Genomic DNA, 22760 nt, shown 5'->3' with positions numbered 1-22760 from the left:
GTGTTCTAAAGAATAGGTACAAATGGGGAGCACTAACCCAGCAACTGCAGACACATGGTGCAAAGTAACTTCAGCTGTTAGTGACTAAAACATTTAAAAACCAAAACCTTGCTTCATGCCCAGAGAGAAGGAGCTGGCTTTGATTCCGACTCTTGCATCGGCAGCAGAATGGCTATGTAATTTCCAAACACAGAAATAGTATCATGGGTGATGATGTGTGAGCCGGGAGGAACCTAGCTTGGCTTTCATAGCCCATAATGGAATTTTGTGGTCATTTCTCAGAGCTGAAACACCCTTGCCATGACAGTATCTTCTTGTTGCCTTGACTCTTTCATAATAGCATATCTCTTTCTTGGCATAAGCCACAGTATGATAAGGTGACTTTCTAGTGGCTGGTTTTGTTTAACATCTTCATTAATGATCTGGATGATGGGATGGATTGCATTCTCAGCAAGTTCATGGAAGAGACTAAGCTGTGGGGAGAGGTAGATACGCTGGAGGGTAGGGATAGGATACAGAGGGACCTAGACAAATTGAAGGACTGGGCTAAAAGAAATCTGATGAGGTTCAACAAGGACAAGTGCAGAGTCCTGCACTTAGGATGGAAGAATCCCATGCACTGCTACAGGCCGGGGACCGACTGGCTAAGCAGCAGTTCTGCAAAAAAGGACCTGGGGATTACAGTGAATGAGAAGCTGGATATGAGTCAACAGTGTGCCCTTGTTGCCAAGAAGGCTAATGTTGGGCTGCATTACTAGGAGCATTGACAGCAGATCAAGGGAAGTGATTTTCCCCCTGTATTCAGCATTGGTGAGGCCACATCTGGAGTACTGCATTTGGTTTTGGGCCCCTCGCTACAGGAAAGATGTGGACAAATTGGAGAGAGTCCAGCAGAGGGCAACGAAACTGATTAGGGGGCTGGGGCACATGATTTATGAGGAGAGGCTGAGGGAACTGGGATTATTTAGTCTGCAAAAGAGAGGAGTGAGGAGGGAGGATTTGATAGCAGCCTTCAACTACCTGAAGGGGGGTTCCAAAGAGGATGGAGCTCAACTGTTCTTAGTGGTGGCAGATGACAGAAAAAGGAGCAAAGGTCTCAAGTTGCAGTGGGGGAGGTCTAGACTGGATATTAGGAAACACTATTTCACTAGTGAAGCACTGGAATGGGGGTTATACCTAGGGAGGTGGTGGAATCTCCATCCTTAGAGGTTTTTAAAGCCTGGCTTGACAAAGCCCTGGCTGGGATGATTTAGTTGGGGTTGGTCCTGCTTTGAGCAGGGGGTTGGACTAGATGACCTCCTGAGGTCTCTTCCAACCCTAATCTTCTATGATTCTATGACTAGACAGAGGTTGTTCACTATAGCCTGTATCCCATACACCAACTTGTAGAGCTAAAGAGTTAGTAGCCCATGGTTTTATATCCAGAGGTCATGGGTTCCATTCCCAGCTATGCCCCATTCAGGGACCTTAGTACACCAGCCACCAGATTTTCAAAGGTTTATAGACAGACATGTGTCTAAAGACACAGATAGTGTGACAAAGTTCCTCCTCTATCTTGGTGGGTCCTGCGCTTATTGGCGGATTTTCTTGCCTCAGAGATTCACCATGTGGGTTGGGGAACAGCCCAGAGACCTTCCCCTCTGGAAGAACCCACAGTCCAGGTCAATTGGGAGGTTTAGGGGGAACCCAGGCCCGCCCTCTACTCCGGGTTCCAGCCCAGGGCCCTGTGGACTGCAGCTGTCTATAGTGCCTCCTGTAACAGCTGCATGACAGCTACAACTCCCTGGGCTACTTCCCCATGGCCTCCTCCAAACACCTTCCTTAGTCTCACCACAGGACCTTCCTCCTGGTGTCTGATAACGCTTGTGCTCCTCAGTCCTCCAGCAGCACACCCTCTCACTCTCAGCTCCTTGTGCCTCTTGCTCCCAGCTCCTCACACTCACACCACAAACTGAAGTGAGTTCCTTTTTAAAGCCCAGGTGCCCTGATTAGCCTGCTTTAATTGATTCTAGCAGCTTCTTCTTAATTGGCTCCAGGTGTCCTAATTAGCCTGCCTGCCTTAACTGGTTCTAGCAGGTTCCTGTTTACTCTAGTGCAGCCCCTGCTCTGGTCACTCAGGGAACAGAAAACTACTCATCCAGTGACCAGTATATTTGCCCTCTACCAGACTCCTGTACCCCACTGGTCTGGGTCTGTCACAATAGGTAGAGCTGCTTGAAATTCTTTCCGCCTTTTATCATTTTTTACAGCACCGCTCAGGTTTGGCCCAGCTGCCCCTCCATCTTCACGGCGGAGCAGTGGGCAGGCCGAAAGTTTAGCGAGAAGTGCTGTGACCCTGAGCATCAGGTAGCAACGCCCAGAGCTGGGACCCAGTTTGCAGGACAGGAGCCTATGATTTCAATGGGAACTGGGGGACATATTTTAGAGGTGTCCAGCCACTTAATAGGATTTTCAAAAGTGTCCAGTTGCCTACTTCCCACTGAACTCCTGCTAGGAGCTTTCAGAATATGGGCCTAGGTACCTATCTGCATCTTTAGGTGTCTAAATCCCTTTGGCAATGTTGCCACAGGGAAATGCTGCAGCCTTGGGGAGGTAGAAGAGTGGAGAAGAGGGTGTTGGTATTAAAAAGTGCTTCCGAATGATTCACAAGCTAAATATGAGTCAACAGTGTAACACTGTTGCAAAAAAAGCAAACATCATTCTGGGATGTATTAGCAGGAGTGTTGTAAGCAAGACACTAGAAGTAATTCTTCCGCTCTACTCCGCACTGATTAGGCCTCAACTGGAGTATTGTGTCCAATTCTGGGTGCCACATTTCAGGAAAGATGTGGACAAATTAGAGAAAGTTCAGAGAAGATCTACAAAAATGATTAAAGGTCTAGAAAACATGACCTATGAGGGAAGATTAAAAAAACTGGGTTTGTTTAGTCTGGAAAAGAGAAGACTGAGAGGGGACATGATAACAGTTTTCAAGTACATAAAAAGTTGGTACAAGGAGGAGGGAGAAGAATTGTTCTTCTTAACCTCTGAGGATAGGACAAGAAGCAATAGGCTTAAATTGTAGCAAGGGAGGTTCAGGTTGGACATTAGGAAAAACTTCCTAACTGTCAGGGTGGTTAAGCACTGGAATAAATTGCCTAGGGAGGTTGTGGAATCTCCATCATTGAAGATTTTTAAGAGCAGGTTAGACAAACACCTGTCAGGGATGGTCTAGATAATTAGTCCTGCCATGAGTGCAGGGGAATGGACTAGATGACCTCTCGAGGTCCCTTCCAGTCCTATGATTCTATGATTCTATGATTTCTTTCTTTTCTTACAGGTCAGAGTTTTGGCTGAATAAATGTCCATAGCAAACCAGACAACGGTGACCGAGTTTATTCTCCTGGGACTTTTCAGTGACCCGCAGTTCCAGACTTTCCTCTTCCTGGTGTTCCTAGTTATTTACCTGTCCACCCTAGGGGGCAATGTGGCCATCATGTTGGTGAGAAGGGCTGATTCTCACCTGGGCACCCCCATGTATTTCCTCCTTTCCCATTTATCCTTCTCAGATATCTGCTTCTCCTCAGTAACAGTGCCTAAGATGCTGGAGACCCTCTTATCAGAGCGGAAAACCATTTCTGTCAGCTGCTGCTTTGCCCAGATGTTCTTCCTCCTCCTGTCAGGGTGTAGTGAGGTTTTCATTCTCTCAGCAATGGCTTATGACAGATATGCTGCCATCTGCGACCCGTTGCGTTATATGAGGACAATGAGCAAACGCGTCTGCAGTCAGCTGGTAGCCGGTGCATGGCTGATCGGATCTTTGTATGCCCTCATCAACACGCTCCCTCTGTTGGCCTTACATTTCTGTGGGCCTAACACAATCAACCATTTCAGTTGTGAGTTCCCCTCCCTGGTGGCCCTGTCCTGCTCTGAGACCTTCACTAACAATATGGTGTTTCTCACCTCTGCTCTGACGATAGGTCTGGTCTCATTCTCCCTTACCCTGGGCTCCTACATTCATATCCTCACCACCATCCTGAGGATAAGCTCCGTGGAGGGCAGGCGTAAAGCCTTCTCCACCTGCAGCTCCCACCTCATTGTGGTGGGTTTATGCTACGGGACGGGCTTGTTTAGGTATTTCAGACCCAATTCGGTCTCTTCGGTGGTCCTGGATGGCCTGGTATCCATCCAGTACAGCATCTTAACCCCCATGTTAAACCCCCTCATCTACAGCCTGAAAAACAAGGAGGTGAAGGCAGCTCTGAGGAGACTACTGGGGGGAAAGAACCACCCAGCTCCCAGGTAACCCAAACATTATGTTGAATGTGTAATAAAGAAGCAGAGAAGTGTCGATAGCTGACTGCTCAGGTTTTCTGCTAGTGTATAGCGTGGTGAGACTTTGAACCTATGTATTCGTAACCAATTGAGGTTAGGTTGTGAGGGCATCTCAGTCATCTTCAGGGACAAGTAGGATGGGGTTCTCAAAGCCCTCAAAACCTCTGGGCATTTGGAGAACTTTCCACAATTTTGAATGGACTTTCCCCGCTCCGTGCTGATGGCCTGTTGGCTCCAATATAAGAACGTAAGAATGGCCATGAACTTATCTAGTTCTTTTTTGAACCCTGTTATAGTCTTCACCTTCACAACATCCTCTGGCAAAGAGTTCCACAGGTTGACTGTTTGTTGTGTGTTTGTTTTAAACCTGCTGCTTATTAATTTCATTGGGTGATGCCTAGTTCTTGTGTTATGTCCTTATTTACTTTCTCGACACCACACATAATTTTATAGACCTCAATCATATCACTCTTACTCATCTCTTTTCCAAGCTGAAAAGTTCCAGTCTTATTAATTTCTCCTCATATGGACCCCTCTCCCTGGAATGTCCCCTCTGCTTTCACTTTTCTTTCCACTTTGCAGATCACCTCCTAGCTAAACCCATCTTTAAAAAATATATCAAGTCTCTGACCTGCTTCTTGCTGCTGTGGCATGGTTCGCTGCTGGTGTGTTCTCCCCCTTCCCCCACCCCACATCTGTCTGGGCTATGCAGACTGCCAGCTCTCTGGCGCTGGGACCATCTGTGTTTGTACAGCGCCTAGTGCAGTGGGGCCCCTGCTTGGGGGGCTTGATCCTCCCATATGCAAAATTCACACAGCGCAAAGCGAGTGTGAGCTGGCTGGAGAACTCCCTCTGAAGCGGGAGAATCTCTGCCATGGGTAAGGAGGTGGATATGCCGCATCTGCTGCTTCCTCCTCTGACAGTGCTGTGCTGCCCACCAGGAAGGGGCTGGCATGGAGCGGGTGGATTAGGGCAGGAAAGGGATGGCAGCGAGTGTGGTGGAGGGAGGCCCTCCTACCCCTGATTCTCCCGCAGTTATGTGAAGTTGGGGCACAGGGAGCGTAGCTCGCGTGCGCACAGAGAAGAGCTAGGCCATATGCGTGGAGTACAGCAACGCCTGTGGTTACAATTGTCGTAGTGGTATAATGTTAACTGCTGGGGTTGGAATTGTCCCTGTTCACCCTCTGCCTCAAGTTCAATATGTTTTTTCCAAGTTTGAGCAAAACCAATTCCGCCCTCCCCAAGAATAGGGCGTGGGGCCACTTTCCTCAGCCCTTTTCTGAACTGCTCTGGCTCTGGGAAGTTGAAGTTTGGCAGACGGGCAGTCCTGGGGTCAGCATGAGGTCTGTAATGCTCCCAGTCATAGGCAGCGTGTGACTCCTCCATTTGGGGAGGCTGGGTACACCCGGAATATGGCCCTGCCTTGATGCTTCCTCCCTCTGAAGCCCTGCCCATGCTCCATCCCCGGCTTCACTCAGTCCCCCTGCCCACCTCTTCCCCTGAAGCCCCCCCCCACCCACCGCATGCACACCTCTTCGCCCTCTCCCCCGGGAACACCTGCCTGCCCACCCACCAGCTGCTCACTGCTCCTACGTGCCTCTTCTCCGCCACTCCTAGGCTCCCATGTGGGCGGAGCAGGGATGGGAAGAGTGGAGGGAGCCTGGTACCTCATGCGGGAGGAGAATGAACAGGAGCAGGGCCTTGGGGTGGAGCGTGGGCGAGGCCACAGCCAGGGCACCCTTTCAGCGGCGGGACACTCCAAAGGTGGTGAGCCGGCTGTTTGGGGAGGCTTAGCCTCCCTTGGCCTCTTATACCCGCTGCCCATGGTCCCAGTCAAAATCCATCCGAGTTTGGGTGAGTTATCAGGCACAGAGCATCACCGTATGCACATGCCCAGAAAAACGTGTCCAAAACTTGTCACTCAACATTCCCAATTGCACTCCGCATGCAGCCAGGTCTCCGCTGACTTCTGTCAATAGTTAGCCCTTTTACAGACTTTGCACAGCTGAGAGGTTTCACAAAGTCACGGCAGACAAAGCTGGGAAATAAAACAGATCTTTAGTAAGGGGGCCTCCAGGTTTGGTTCAGAAGTCCTGCCTCTCAGATGGAACCTGCCAATTCTATGTGTGTGCATATGCTGTCTGTAAAATGAGGCAATTCCTGCATATCAAACCCATTCCCCTCTAGGGGCTGGGCCAGTGGATATAATAAGCTACTACTAGGGGTAGCAAGTGAAGTACTAGAGTTTAACAGCTACCAGTAAGGTGCTAACTTCCTCTTCTAGTTCAAGTGGCAGAGGGCTGTGTAGCGGATTGGACAGTCCTGGGTGCAAAACCTGCTGGTGTTAGATGTGGGGAATTATTTCTGTTACATTTAACAATTGAGATATGTGTACTCTTTTAGAAAACCCTAGGAAATGCCATTCAAAACCCTACATTAAGGATAAAATTTTCAATTTTACTAATCTAGCACTCTAAAGTACTTTTATGGGCCACATTACTGTAGCATCGGAACGTCTCCCAGTCTGCAAAGTGTTTATCCTCATAATGCCACAGAGAGGTATTATTCCCATTGCACCGATGGGAAACTGAGGCACGGAGAGACTCAGGCACAGATCCACCAAGGGACTTGGGCAATGGCCAGTGTTTTAGATACCTAACCACCCAGTGGCATCTCCAGTCCCAGGTTAGGTGCCCTATACAATGCATGGTAAGAGTTTGGGCACCTAGGAATGGGATCCACAAAGGAAGCACACTAGGCAGGGAGCCACCTAAGCGAGCCAGTGGGAGATACTGAGGAGGAGGGTGGGACCTAAGTCCCTCCCCTCTCAGGGGCTGGTCCAGAGGGAGGCACCTCCCTCTGCTTGTTGTTCTCAGCTGTGACCCCTCTCCTGGAGTTAGGCACCAAAGCCATTTTGCAAGGAATTCTGGGAGGTGGGGCGGAATGAAGAGGGAAGCGCACCCCTATCCCAATGGCTAGGGTGCTTCCCTGTGACGTTTGACATGGGAGACCCCAGTTTAATTCCCTTTCCCCCCCCCAGTTGTCTTGTGTGGCCTTGGGCATGCTCTGAGTATGCCACCCAGGCGAGGAAGACAGGACAACGTCGAGCTGGGGTATCTTGCTATGGCTTTGCTGTGAGATGGGCGCCAGCCGTTGGGATTCAGGTAGCAAGGCACAAGCCCCGTGGCTGAAACTTAGGCACCTTGGGGACATTAGTGGGGAAAATTTAGGTGTCTAGGGGCTTTTAGATGCCTCCAGAGTTAGTTGGCAGCTGAGCAGGAGTTCTGAGGATCTCAGTGGCTTCTAAAAGTCAGGCTTAGGGGCCTGACATGGCAGGTAGGTGTCTAAATCCTTTTGTGGGTCTGGGCCTAAGTGACTTGCCCAATACATAGGAAGTCTGCGGTGGAGCAGGGACTTGAACCTAGCTTTCCCCTAGGCTAGTGCCCCAACCACTAAGGAGGATGAATTGAATTTCTATGGGAGTTGGGCACCTAAATCCCTTGCGCCCTTTGAAAATTCCAGTCTCTGATGTGCTCTTGGGAAGAAATGTTAATATTGCCTAGGAGACGGTGCCAAAATCCTTGAGCAGGTTTGAAAAGTGCCACCCAGAATGTCTAGGAGAGGAGAGCACAGGGTGTATGTCTCAGAACTGAAGCGAAAATTGCAGCTGCCACTCACAGAATGACAGACTCCTTGAAATGTAAAGGTGCAGCACATGGAGAACAAAAGAATAATGGTGAGGCTGGTGGAGAAAGACAGATATGGGCTAATTCAAACTAAATCCCATTCTTCACACCACTTCTGCTTCCATTCCCTGTGTGTGGTGCCCCCAAAGTCCCCTAGCAGACCCCGTAGGCACCCTCCATAGATCATTGGATCCCAGATAGCTGGGTCAATGAAACCCCTCTGAACCCAGGCCCCACATCCATGGAGCTTCTGTTAACCCAACTTTGGTTACACAGCGATGTATAGCCCAACTCCAGTGGGCTTTTAAAGGACTAAGGACCTCACCCACAGATCCCCGAGCAATGTGGTGGATTCTCCATTCCTTGACGTCTTGTAGAGTGACTTGCTAAATGATACGCTATAGGTGAAACCCAAATGATAGGACTGGCTGCAGAAGTCAGTGGGTGGAGCTCTCTGGATAACGTTCTGCAGGTCAGACTAGATGGTCTGACGGTCCCTCTTGGCCTTGAAATCTATGAATCTTTGAGTCCTACTATCCTTGATTCATGTGAGCATGCTCACTGGCTTCAGTGGGACAACTAACAGCTGCATCTAAGATATTCAAAAGAGCCTAAGGGATTTAGATGCCAAGTACCATTGACTTTCAGAGGAAGATGGGTACCTAACTCCTTTAAGCTTTTTTTTTTTTTGGGCAATCCCAGGCTACCTGCACAAGGAGGTGTTTGCAGGATGTAAGCAAGGACTTTAGGAGGGCTTTCTAAATGTCTCATCTGGCACAGTGCTGATGTCCTCAGGGTTATCACTGCTCAGGCCATGGCAGGATCTGACCCTGAGGTCACTAATGAGGCAGATGATGTGCTGTGGTCACTTCTTTTCATGCTGAACAGTCCTGTCTCATTTTACCTTGTCCTCCCTCTGTCTGTCTGTTGTATCCACCTGTTCTCGTCTTACTTAGTGAGCATTTCACGGCACAGACTGTCTTTTCATCATTTGTCTCTACATGGCCTAACACTACAGCTGGATGGAAAACTAATGCTTTCCATCAGAAAATGCCGTTTTGATTAAGCCGTTTTTAAAACATCATATCCATTTCATGTAAGAAAACTAGAAAAACATTTCAAGAATGTCAGAATGGGATAGTCTGACATTTTCAGAACAAAAACTATCAATTGTTCATTTCAAAATTTCCTCCTTTTTATTTATCATTTTTACTAACTTTTCCCAATATAAGAAATATTCCAAAATATCAGGTTCATCATAACACATAATGTAAATCAAAAGGGTCAGGATAAAAGGAGCGGAAGCAATGTATTTATCTTCAGGGTGTATGTTAATCACAGACCTTTAAAAAGTCAGCCCAAACGGCTTTGAATTTTCTGGCCATTCCCTTTCTGCAGAACACCACTCATTCGCTAGCTGCGAAGGCAGCCAACTCACTGAGCCAGGCAGCAGTACTTGGTGGGGAGAAACTTTTCCAGTTTTGCAGGATTAATTATTGAGTGACCAAAGCTTCACTGTGGAACCACACTGCCTTGTTGCCAGCTAATCTCCAGGTATTGGGAACATGTCCAAGAATGAAACTTAAGGGGGAAGGCTTAGCATCCAATATCAAATTGGTCCCTTGACCCACCTCAAACCAGAAATTCTTGACAGAGGGGTATTCTCAAACCATATGAGCTAATGTTGCACCAAAGGAGTTACATTTCCAACAGTGGTCAGCAGTTATGAGGCCTCTGATGAAGGCTTGAAAGATTCCCCGAAGTGGGGGGACATTTATTTATTTTGAAAGTTCTATCTCCTGCTGGAGAGAGTTAAAAAATGATGTTTCAAACAGCAGAGAGGTATTTAACCTCCACATTTTAGTTGGGGGCGCATACAAGACAAAAGTATAGAAGCATGGTCAGATATAATAATAATAATAGTTAATAATGATGCAATCAGTGACAGAATGGATCAAGTCTTGAGATAATAAGAAATAGTCCAATCTTGACTGAATTGAATGAGCTGCAGGGAAAAAAAAACCCTATATTGTCTGGCTGTTGGATTACCCAGTCTTCAAACATCTATAAACCCAAATCAGGCAGTTATGTATGAAGTTCCTGGCGAGCATTCGCGTTTTTATATAGAAATGGAGAAGATTTCTCAAGGCCTGGGTCAAAAGTTTCATTAAATTCTCCAGCTAGAATATTTGGATGGTGGCCCATGGTCATTTATACTCATAAAACAATTATGAAAAAAATTGGGATCATCCTGGCTTGGCACACAGAGGTTGGCAAAGATGATATAGAATTGCCAGTTTCAGCAATGAGGACTGTAACTCGGCCCTCACTGTCAGACATTATGCTCAGAATATTAACATTCTATTCTTTTTAATCCATTAGTATAGCAACTCCCCTTGCTTTAGAATTAAAACAGCTAAAAATGGAGAGGCCTTCCCAATCTCTGTTCAATTTACAAGCTTCAAGTACTGTCAGATGTCTGTCCTGGAGCAAGGCAATGCCAACATTCTCTTGTAAGCATCGAATATGTATTTTTTCTTTTCATATGGTTATAAAAAAATCAGAAATGATAGTGGAGCGAGAAATACACATCAGTACCATACAGTCAAAAAGGAGACTCTGTTGAAACAGTCCAAAAATACACACTTGACACCCAGATGGGGCAGCCAGATCAGGTGAAACTTGATGATCCTCACTGCACCTGAGCCCCCAAATGTTATATTACAGCTCTTTGAAATCCTCTTCCACTTCAGAAATTCTGGGTTCTGCTTCACCCATCCATCTGGCTAGAGCTTGTAGCACACTCTGAATCTCAGTCATGGTGGTGTGTAGGGTCTGTAAATTTAATTTCAACAGAATCTGCCGCCACCAGTTGCAGAACAGCCATCAGCTACATTCCATCAGGCTCAGGAGCCATTTTGTTTGTAGAAGTGAGGTAGGCAGATCTCCTCTGTGTTTTCATTGCTTTCGGATTTGGAGAGGAAGGTGCAGAGCATCTTGGGGCTTTCAGTAGATGGGAACAATATTTCTTGGGGTTGGATGGCGGGTTTTAGGGGACACTGTTTGGGGATTCCCCAGGGGCCACTTCAGAGCTCAAGCAACCTACATCCACCTCGGTCTCAGTACCCACTGATGTCCCCTTTTCAACGTTTTTAAAAATAAGAAATTTCCAAAGGAAACATTCCAAATAAATAGTTGAAATATTTCTGTCTGAAAAGGTAGAAAGAAACGGTTTTATTTTTTAAAAAGAAAATACCATTTTTTTTCAAAGAAAACTACTAAATGAATTCAATATGAATTTATGAATACTTTCTGTGCTTTGAAAAATGTATTTTTGAAAAAAAATTCTATATGTTTAAAAGAAATCACCCAGCTCTAGCCACGAGTTCTAGACTCCTTCTAATCTTTGCAAGATATCACACACACACACGAAGACCATCATGATCTTCCCAGATACAAAGGTGTGCAGGATCTAGCAATCCAGAACATCAAGAAAAGGAGTTGAACCCATCCACAGGACCAGGTCAGTGCCTTGTAAAATTTGGAGTGTCAGAACACAGAAGCAAAGGAAACATGTAGCTGTTATTCCTACATTACTCAAGGATCATACAATTAACGTGATCTAGGGGCAACCTCGATGCTACCTCGCTTGCTGGCTAAACCACACAGGTTGACTCTCCTATCAGTCAATCCATCTGAATTTTTGTGAGTGCCGCATAGTTTGGATGACTTTCCTCATGGCTTCCTTGACCTCTCTATTTCTCAGGCTGTAGATGAGGGGGTTGGCCAGGGGAGTCAGGACGGTGTAGAAGACAGAGAGCACTTTGTTCAGGTCTCTCAGTGCAGCAACGTCTGGGAGCATATAGACAATGATCAGGGTCCCATAGAAAATTGTTACAACCATGAGGTGAAAGGAGCAGGTGGAAAATGCTTTTTCCCTCCCGGTGGTGGAAGGGATTCTCAGGATGGTGGTGATGATTGAAATATAGGATGTTACTGTTAATATAAATGTGGAAAGCACCTCTGTGGAGCAGAGTATGAAACTCACCAGTATGACCAGGTTGGTATCATTACAAGAAAGCTTAATCATTGGGGTGAAGTCACAAAAGAAATGGTCCATTTCATTGGGGCCACAGAATGTTAACGGTGAAATCAAACATACAAGCAAAGTAGTACTAGCCACAAATGCCAAGAGCCATGACCCAGCTGCTAGCTGGAGAAAGAAGCTGCCTTTCATAATGGTTGAATAATGCAGAGGTTTACATATGGCTAAATACCGGACGTAAGACATCACTGCTAGAAGACAACATTCTGCACCTACTAGAGAACCAAATAAATATAATTGCACAATACAGCCACCCACAGAAATGGTTCTGTCCCCAGTAAGGAGACTGGTCAGCATCCTGGGCAGGACGGTGGAGGTGTAGCAGGTCTCCAAGCAGGACAAGTTCCCCAGGAAGAAATACATGGGGGTGTGTAGGCGCTGATCAGCCACAACTAGCACAACGATGAGGATGTTTCCAGCCATGGTCACCACACAGATCACTAGAAACACCAGGAAAAGAAGAACCTGCAGTTCTGGGACATTCCCAAATCCTAGAAGGATGAACTTGGTGATGGATGTTCGATTTTCCCCTTCTCCTTTCCCCATGGGACGTATCTAGTAGGAGGAAGGAAACAAGAAACAGTGGAAATTTTTTTCTCTCTCACCTGTTAAACTCCATAAAGAAGCATCCATATGATTACAGAAAATTACCAACGGGACTCCGAGAAGGTCATTTACTGTCTTCTAAGGCTGAAACCTTTGAGACTTGGTAAGGGACATAGAATCATGGATCATAGAATCATAGACATGGGCATTGCCACACTAGAACAATCCATCTAATCTGGTTTCTTTCATAGTGTGCCTTTATTATTGGGCAGTCTCGGATTCTGCAGTACAGCAGCCACAATGCCATCCCCCCAGCAGCGCTCTGCATTAGGAGCTGTGCTGAGATGTGTCAAGGAGGGAACAGGCAGTGCCACAGAGCAGTAAGTGCACAGTTACAGGGCAGGCCTGAGTGACTGCTCCGGCCGCTCTGCTTCCCAACATGCCAACTTTTCCTTCCTAACTGAACCCTCCAGCACTTGTCCCAGGAATCATAGAATTGTAGAAGATTAGGATTGGAGGAGACCTCAGGCGGTCAATCAGAATTATCCAATTTACCTTTAATCCTCAGCATCTGGTGGCGATCTCTCCCTCAAGGGCACCCGCTGTCCTCACTGTCTCATGCACTCTCCTTTGCTCAGCAAAGCCACCTCATTTTTGCTGCTGGCCTGGGCTGCTCTTGCTTGTGCAGATTACACAGAACCCCAGCGTTTCCTGGGGTGGATTCTTACAGGGTTTATAGGGGAACTCCTGCTGCTAGGCGGGTCTCCTCCCAGATTGCTGATTTTGATCACTTTTAAATGGACCTCCTGGGGGAATTAACCCCATGTTCCTTGTTAAAACAGTGTGAATGAGGAGGTCAGTGCAACATTTTCAAAGTACTCATTACATGTCTGTGAATGCCAATTTCACAGACGGGAAAACTGAGGCCTGGGAAGGGGAAGTGACTTGCCCAAGGTCAGCCACAAGATCAGTGGCAGAGAAGCAATGTCTCCTTGTATCAAGGCACGTGGCAGATCCTCTGGTTAATGCAGCAAGTTAACTTCTCTTCTTAGGTGAAACAAGAGACAAACTGGCATTTCAGATATGAAATACACTAAATATCAAGATGAGAGGTGAAGTCAATGCATAAGGTGCCTGATTCTCATTTACACAAAGGCCTCTTTATGCCATAAATAGGATTTGCTCCCACTTTAGTGTCCCTTGACACTCCCTGAGTTGTTTAAAGTGACCTCAGTATAAATCAGAATGACATGTTTGACCACTAGTTGCATGCATGGAGGTGTAGTATGTAGGTAGCATTTGGTGTTCTGTTGTTTGGTGCCTTCAAAATATGCTAGCTGATAGATGGCTGTGGAGACAGGTCCCTCTACAATGGGTTTTGATGTGCAAACAAGCTCTTTTTTCCATTCACTTATTAGTTCACTGCATATTTATGTGATGTTATCAGATGTGCTGGCATGTTGTAGGCTCCAAAAAGGCCAATCCTCCAATATTTCTGTGATGGGTTGGATCACAGAAACCCCCTTGGAGCTGCCACCTGATGTGCCAAGACTACTTCTGCCCCTGCTTTCCCTGCCCTGGCAGCTTGGGACTTCAGTGCCCTGCCTGGTTTGAGCCAGACCTGCTAGCCTGCTGCAAACCCAGACCCAGGGTCTGAACCAAGTGCCCAAAAGCTGCAGACTTAACTGAAAACAGCTTACAGAAGTGTGCTTGTCTTTAACACTCAGATGCCCAACTCCCAATGGGGTCTAAACCCAAATAAATCCATTTTACCCTGTATAAAGCTTATACAGGGTAAACTCATAAATTGTTCGCCTTCTATAACACTGAGTTAATTAATAAGTAAAAAGTGTTTTTTTAAAGACAGAAAGTAGGATTTAAGTGGTTCCAAGTAGTAACAGACAGAACAAAGTAAGTCACCAAGTAAAATAAAATAAAACATGCAAATCTATGTCTAATCAAACTGAATACAGATAAGATCTCACCCTCAGAGTTGTTTCAATACTTTTCTTTCACAGACTAATCTCCTTCTAATCCGGGTCCAGCACTCTCTCACACCCCTTGCAGTTACTGTCCTTTGTTCCAGTTTCTTTCAGGTATCTTTGGGGGTGGAGAGGCTCTCGCTTTAGCCAGCTGAAGACCAAATGGAGGGTTCTTTTGTGGGTGGAGACCCCCTCCTCTCTCCTATGCAAAGTCCAGCTCCAAGATGGAGTTCTGGAGTCACCTGGGAAAGTCACATGTCCATGCATGACTCACAGTTTCTTACCAGGTAGCAGCCATAGGTCACATGCTACCTTGAATGTCCTCAAGTAGACTTCTTATGTGGATTGGAGCATTCCAAGATTCATTGTCCTTTAAGTGTTTCTTGATTAGGTACTTAATTTCAACATTCCTTTCTCCAGGAACTGACCAAATGCTCTACTAAGGTTATTTAGAATTCAAGCCAGTACACAGCCAATATTCATAACTTTGAATACAAAAATGATACATGCATACAAATAGGATTAATACATTCAGTGGATCATAACCTTCACAGAGATATGTTACATGGCATATGTAACATAAAACATATTCCAGTTATGTCATATACATTTATAAGCATATTTCCATAAAGCTTTACTGGGTGCAATGTCACAATCTCATCAGTGTTTAATGAGCTAATACTAGACCTCCTTGGCTTTAGTGGAAAAATTAAGGGCTACATCACAAACAGGGAAGAATTAGTAGGGAAGCAAAAGTGAATGGGAACCTGGGAGGCAGTGACCATGAGATGGTCGAGTTCAGGATCCTGACACAAGGAAGAAAGGAAAGCAGCAGAATACGGACCCTGGACTTCAGAAAAGCAGACTTTGACTCCCTCAGGGAACTGATGGGAAGGATCCCCTGGGAGAATAACATGAGGGGCAAAGGAGTCCAGGAGAGCTGGCTGTATTTTAAAGAATCCTTATTGAGGTTGCAGGAACAAACCATCCTGATGTGTCAAAAGAATAGTAAATATGGCAGGCGACCAGCTTGGCTTAGCAGTGAAATCCTTGCTGATCTTAAACACAAAAAAGAAGCTTACAAGAAGTGGAAGCTTGGACAAATGACCAGAGAGAAGTATAAAAATATTGCTCAGGCATGCAGGAATGAAATCAGGAAGGCCAAATCACACTTGGAGTTGCAGGTAGCAAGGGATGTTAAGAGTAACAAGAAGGGTTTCTACAGGTATGTTAGTAACAAGAAGGTCAGGGAAAGTGTGGGCCCCTTACTGAATGGGGGAGGCAACCTAGTGACAGAGAATGTGGAAAAAGCTAATGTACTCAATGCTTTTTTTGCCTCTGTCTTCACAAACAAGGTCAGCTCCCAGACTACTGCAGTGGGCAGCACAGTATGGGGAGGAGGTGACCAGCCCTCTGTGGAGAAAGAAGTGGTTCAGGACTATTTAGAAAAGCTGGATGAGCACAAGTCCATGGGGCCGGATGCACTGCATCCGAGGGTGCTAAAGGAGTTGGCAGATGTGATTGCAGAGCCATTGCCCATTATCTTTGAAAACTCATGGCGATCGGGCGAGGTCCTGGATGACTGGAAAAAGGCTAATGTAGTGCCCATCTTTAAAAAATGGAAGAAGGAGTATCCGGGGAACTACAGGCCAGTCAACCTCACCTCAGTCCATGGAAAAATCATGGAGCAGGTCCTCAAGGAATCAATTCTGAAGCACTTAGAGGAGAGGAAGTTGAACAGGAACAGTCAGCATGGATTCACCAAGGGCAAGTCATGTCTGACTAACCTAATTGCCTTCTATGAGGAGATAACTGGGTCTGTGGATGAGGGGAAAGCAGAGGACGTGTTATTCCTTGACTTTAGCAAAGCTTTTGATACGGTCTCCCACAGTATTCTTTGACAGCAAGTTAAAGAAGTATGGGCTGGATAAATGGACTATAAGGTGGATAAAAAGCTGGCTAGATCGTCAGGCTCAATGGGTAGTGATTAATGGCTCCATGTCTAGTTGGCAGCTGGTTTCAAGCAGAGTGCCCCAAGGGTCGGTCCTGGGGCCGGTTTTGTTCAATATCTTCAAATCTGGAGGATGGTGTGGACTGCACTCTGAGCAAGTTTGCAGATGACACTAAACTGGCAGAAGTGGTAGAAATGCTGGAGGGTAGGGATAGGATACAGAGGGACCTAGACAAATTAGAGGATTGGGCCAAAAGAAACCTGATGAGGTTCAACAAGGACAAGTGCAGAGTCCTGCACCTAGGACGGAAGAATCCCATTCACTGTTACAGACTAGGGACCGAATGGCTAGGAAGCAGTTCTGCAGAAAAGGACCTAGGGGTTATAGTGGACGAGAAGCTGGATATGAGTCGACAGTGTGCCCTTGTTGCCAAGAAGGCTAATGGCATTTTGGGCTGTATAAGTAGGGGCATTGCCAGCAGATCGAGGCATGTGATCATTCCCCTCTATTCAACATTGGTGAGGCCTCATCTGAAGTACTGTGTCCAGTTTTGGGCCCCACACTACAAGAAGGATGTGGAAAAATTGGAGACCGTCCAGCGGAGGGCAACAAAAATGATTAGGGGGCTGGAGCACATGACTTATGAGGAGAGGCTGAGGGAACTGGGATTGTTTAGTCTGCAGAAGAGAAGAATGAGGGGGGATTTGATAGCTGCTTTCAATTACATGAAAGGGGATTCCAAAGGGGATGGATCTAGACTGTTCTCAGTGGTAGCAGATGACAGAACAAGGAGTAATGGTCTCAAGTTGCAGTGGGGGAGGTTTAGGTTTGATATTAGGAAAATCTTTTTCACTAGGAGGGTGGTGAAGCACTGGAATGGGTTACCTAGAGAGGTGGTGGAATCTCCTTCCTTAGAGGTTTTTAAGGTCAGGCTTGACAAAGCCCTGGCTGGGATGATTTAGTTGGAAATTGGTCCTGATTTGAGCAGGGGGTTGGACTAAATGACCTCCTGAGGTCCCTTCCAACCCTGATATTCTATGATTCTATGAAGATAATGCAGTGGCTGATATGGGACTCAGTTTATAAAGAGTTAAAGATAGTAATGTAATGAATGCCAATCAACATAAATTTATAAAAAAATAGATCCCGTTAAAATAACTTGGTACCTTATTTTGATGAGATTACAAGTTTGGTTGATAAAGGTGATAGAGTTTACTCAATATACTGAGATTTCTGTAATGCATTTGACTAGATATCAGATGGCATTTTGATTAAAAAAAATAGAATATTGTAAAATTAACATGGCACACATTAAATGAATTAAAAACTGGCTAACTGATAGGTCTCAAACTGTAACTGTAAACATGGAATCATCATCAAGTGGGTTTGTTTCAGTTGGATCCCACAGGGATCGGTTCTTGACCTTACACTATTTAACATTTTTATCCATGACCTGAAAGAAAACAAAATCATAATTGATAAAGCATGCAGAAGACAGAAAAATTGGGGGAGTGGTAAATAATGAAGTGGACAAGTCACTGATACAGAGCCATCTGGATTGCTTGGTAAACTGGGCAAAAACAAACAATTTGAGTTTTAATGTGGCTACATGGAAATGTGTACATCTAGGAACAAAGAATGTAGGCCATAGTTAGAAGAAAAAGGCTCTATGCTGGGAAGCCGTGACTGAAAAAGATTTGCAGGGTCGTGGTAGATAATCACCTGCACATGAGTTCCCAGCGCAGTGCTGTGACCAAAAGAGCTAATACAATCTTTGGATGCATAAAGATGGCAATCTCAAAAAGGAGTAGTGAGGTCATTTTTCTTCTGTGTTTGGCACTGGTGTGACTGCTGCTGGAAAACCATTTTCAGTTGTTGTGCCCACAGTACAAGAAGGATGTTGGTAATTGGAGAGGGTTCACAGAAGAGCCGCAAGAATGATTCAAAGATTAGAAAACATGTCTGATAGTGTTTGACTCAAGGAGGTCAATCTATTTTGCTTAACAAAGAGAAGGTTAAAGGGTGATTTAATTGAAGTCTATAAGTATGTACATGGGAAACAAATATTTAATAACACATCCTTCCCACGGGACCGTCCTGCCCGGCCCTTGAGCTCCCGGCTGGGGAGGCTAGTCTCCAGCCCCTCCCCCACCGCCGCACGGGCAGCACTGTGGGCTGTGAGCTCCTGCCAAGCTCTAAGCAGCAAGATAAGGGGGCCGGGACCGGGGCCAGGGGGGTTAGATAAGGGGCAGAGGGTTCTGGGGGGCAGTCAGGGGACAGGGAGCAGGGGCCGGTTGGATGGGGCGGAGGTTCTTGGGGGGGGCGGCCAGGGGATGGGGAACGGGGGGTTTGATAGGAGTCGGGTCCCGGGGGGCCTGTCAGGGGGCGGGGGTGTGGATAGGGGTTGGGTGACTGGGCACAGGGGTTGGATATGGGGTGAGGTCCCGGGGGGCGGTTAGGGGTGGGAGTCCTGGGGGGGGGTTAGGGGACAAGGAGCAAGGGGGGTTGCATGGGTTGGAAGTTCTAAGGGGGGCATTCAGGGGGTGGGAAGTGGGAGGGGGCTGTTTGAGGAGGCCCAGCCTTCCCTACCAGCCCTCCATACAGTTTTTCAACCCCAATATGGCCCTCGGGCCAAAAGGTTTGCCCACTTCTGGACAAGATGATCACAATGGTCATCTCTGGTCTTGGAATCTTTGAATCTATGAATCTAGTTTTAATTGGTCCTGCCTAAGCACAGGGGGCTGGACCTGATCTCTTGAGGTCCCTTCCTGCCCAACATTTGTATGAATCTATGAAAAGGCTAGAAGGAACCACTGCGATCATCTCTAGTCTGACCTCCTGTGTCACACATTCCACAGGGCTTCCCTGAGTTCATGCCTGTAAAACAGAGCATATTTTTAAGACGGATGTCCAATCTTGTTTTAAAAAAATCTCCAGTGATGGAGAATCCACCACGACCCTTGATAAATTGTTCCAATGGTTAATTACCTTCTCTGATAAAAATGTGTTCCTTTAGTCTGTCACTCTAAGGTAGGTTTTCCAATCCCTTAAACATTCTCGTGGCGGTTCTCTGAACCCTCTCCAACTTATTAACATCCTTCTTGAATTGTGCCCAGCAGAACGAGACAAGTTATTCCAGTGGCAGTTATGTCAGTGACAAATACAGAGGCAGTATATCCTACTTACTCTTACTCGAGATTCCCCTGTTTATACAGTCAAGGATCATATTATCCTCTTGGTCCCAGCACTGCACTGGGAGCTCATGTTTAGCTAATCATCCAAATCTTTTTCCAAGTCACTGCTTCTCAGGATGAAGTCCCTCATGCTGTAAGTATGGCCTATGTTTTTGCTCCTAGATGTACCACTTTACATTTGACCGTATTTGAATGTATTTTTATTGATTGTGCCTAGTTTACCAAGAGATACTGATTTCTCTGCATAGGTAGTCTGTCCTTTTCATTATTTACCCACTCACCCAATCTTTGAGTCATCTGAAAACTTTACCAGCGAAGATTGTATGCGTTTTTCAAAAAAGGTTAAACGCCTTAAGACTTGCAGGGCACCACTAGAAACACACCCACTAGGTGATGATTTCCCATTTACAATTACATTTTGAGACTTGTCGGTTAGCCAGTTTTTAATCCATTTAGTGTGTGCCATGTTAATTTTGTATCAGTCTAGGTTTCTAATTAAAACTGAGCTGTGAAGATGTTATTTACAGGGGACCCTGCTCAGTTATATGGCTCTTCTGCCCAGGCTGGGAAAAGACAGATCAAAAGGACAGAAACAGTTTAAAAAAAAAAAGAGCGAGAGAGCGAGCGAGCGAGTGAGAGAGAGTTGTCAGGGGCTCTTTGCAGGGAAACAGACTGACACATAGGGCTTGTCTATACTTACGGATAAATCGGCACTGCTGCAATCGATGCAGTGGTGTCGATTTAGTGGGTATGATGAAGACAAGCTAAGTCGATGGCAGAATGGTCTCCCATGGACGTCTTTACTCCACCTCCCTGAGAGGTGGAAGGTAAGTCGGCAGGAGAGTGTCTCCTGTCAACACAGTGTGGTGTAGACATCGCTGTCAATCGACCTAAGTTACGTGGATTTAAGTTACATAATGTACATAACTGAAGTAGCGTAACTTAGGTCAACTTACAGCTTTAGTGTAGACCAGTCCATAGACAGGCCCTTCCAGATGGGGCTAAAATAACTGGTGCATCCTAAGCTTTTCCAGTGATGGTAAGCTCTAGGTTAGACAGACAGGCCTATAGGCTTTTGATTGTTTTAAAATCCACATTAGTTAAAGAAATGGGTCTGTATGATGCACAGTTGGTAAGATCTTTTCCTTCTTTAGGAATGATCATATTGGATACTTTGAAAACTTCTACCCACACTATCCAATTTTACATACCCTGCACAAAGTTTTATCTAACACAAAGAGCTGTTTGAAAAATGGTAAAGATTTCTCATAAAAACCCAAGCTCTTAATAATCATTTTCTTTCAGCATATTTTGAAAGGGACTACATTTTAATTGATCAAAAATTGTCATGACATTTATTATTGAAATATGGAGTTGAAGAAATCATTTACTATGTGGTCTGATGTTTGTTTCTTGCTTTTTCCACAATCTCTCTAGATTTTTCCCTTTCCTTTCCCCTTTATTCCCCTTCCCCATGTTTTTCTTTTTCCTATTTTGCCAATGAAAAGGGGGATTTAGGGGAAAAGGGGGAAGAAAGGGAAAAAAAACAAGAAGTGAAAAAGTGAAAAATAAAGATAAAAAAACAAATAAACAAAAACCAACAAATTTTCATGGCAAGTTCCAGTGGAATAAAGAAAGAAGAAAATTTCAAGAACAAATGAACTAATTTTTTTCTGAACAATTTGGTTTCTGAAAAATTGTCATTTTTTTGTTTAAATATAAGCCGGGTTCTTTCAACTTGGTGTTATCCTGAATGGATTAGCTCTGATTGTCTGAATTCTTGGGAAAGCCAAAAACATACTGGCATATTTTTTCAGAGCCTGCTTTACATCTTTGTTTCTCAGGCTATATATAAGGGGATTGACCATAGGAGTTAAGACAGTGTAGAAGACAGAAAACAATTTGTTTAAATCTCTGAGTATGTTGTTTTTAGGTAACACATAGACAATTATTAGTGTTCCGTAGAAAATTGTAACAACTATGAGGTGAGAGGAGCAGGTGGAAAATGCCTTTTGCTTTCCAGTGATGGAAGAGATTCTCAGGATGGTGGCTATAATAAGAACATAGGAGATAATGGTTAATAGAAATGGGGGCAGAGTGAAAAAATAGGCAAATAGGAACGTTACAAATTCTACCACGTTGGTGTCACTGCAGGAGAGTTTTACCACTGGGGTGAGCTCACAAAAGAAATGGTCAATTTCATTGGGGCCACAGAAAGTTAACTGTGACACGAACCATACTATTATGCTCATAGCCAGTAATGCACTTATCCAAGACCCAGCTGTGAGCTGAAGGCAGAACCTGCCTGTCATACAGGTTGCATAATGCAGTGGTTTACATATTGCCAGATACCGATCATAAGACATTGCTGCAAGGAGGTAACATTCTGCAGCTGCCAAAGAACCAAAAAAATACATTTGTGTAATACAGCCCATGACAGAGATGGTTCTGTCCCCAGTCAGGAGACTGGCCAGCAGCCTGGGCAGGATGATGGAGGTGTAGCAGGTCTCCAAGCAGGCCAAATTCCCCAGGAAGAAGTACATGGGGGTGTGAAGGTGCTGACCAGCCATAACTAGAGCGATGATGAGCATGTTCACGGTCACAGTCACAATGTAGATCACTAGAAATACCAGGAAGAGAAGAACCTGCAGTTCCTGAATATTCTCAAATCCCAGGAAGATGAATTCTGTGATTATCGATTGATTTCCGCACTCAGTGTTTGCCGCTGATTGCATCTAGGGGAAAGAAAATAATCTCAGCCATTTAAATTTAAGGAGATACTTTTAAATTTTAGCCAAGCATCTTTTATTTAATCCCAGGAATACCAAAATCCTCACCTCTCTTCTGGGATCTGGGTTCTTTACCCAAGTTCTGGGCTATTTACTTTCCCAACAGGTGGGTCAAGACCCCAGATCAGAAAGGTGAACTTTCCTGTATCTTGACATTTTAACCAACCATGTATTTGGCTCACAGCAGTTTGA

At 45.5% G+C, this 22760-nt stretch overlaps 2 protein-coding genes across 2 annotated transcripts; one reads left to right on the top strand and one right to left on the bottom strand.

Moving 5' to 3' along the window:
- The first annotated feature begins 3340 nt into the window (after positions 1-3340).
- Positions 3341-4285, top strand: LOC113406674 (olfactory receptor 8S1-like). The gene has a single exon (XM_026652481.1). The coding sequence runs from the start codon at positions 3341-3343 to the stop codon at positions 4283-4285; it is 945 nt and encodes a 314-aa protein (XP_026508266.1).
- Positions 4286-21512: 17227 nt separating this feature from the next.
- On the bottom strand, positions 21513-22514 carry LOC112114902 (olfactory receptor 6B1-like). The gene has a single exon (XM_024211822.2). The coding sequence runs from the start codon at positions 22512-22514 to the stop codon at positions 21513-21515; it is 1002 nt and encodes a 333-aa protein (XP_024067590.2).
- Between the last annotated feature and the right edge of the window lie 246 nt (positions 22515-22760).

This window comes from Terrapene carolina, unplaced genomic scaffold (genome assembly GCF_002925995.2).
Source record: "Terrapene carolina triunguis isolate 2854851 unplaced genomic scaffold, T_m_triunguis-2.0 Scaffold116, whole genome shotgun sequence".
In the NCBI taxonomy this organism is placed as follows: Eukaryota; Metazoa; Chordata; order Testudines; family Emydidae; genus Terrapene; species Terrapene triunguis.
Note: the sequence above shows the minus strand (reverse complement) of the source record. Positions and strands in the feature narration are given on the sequence as shown.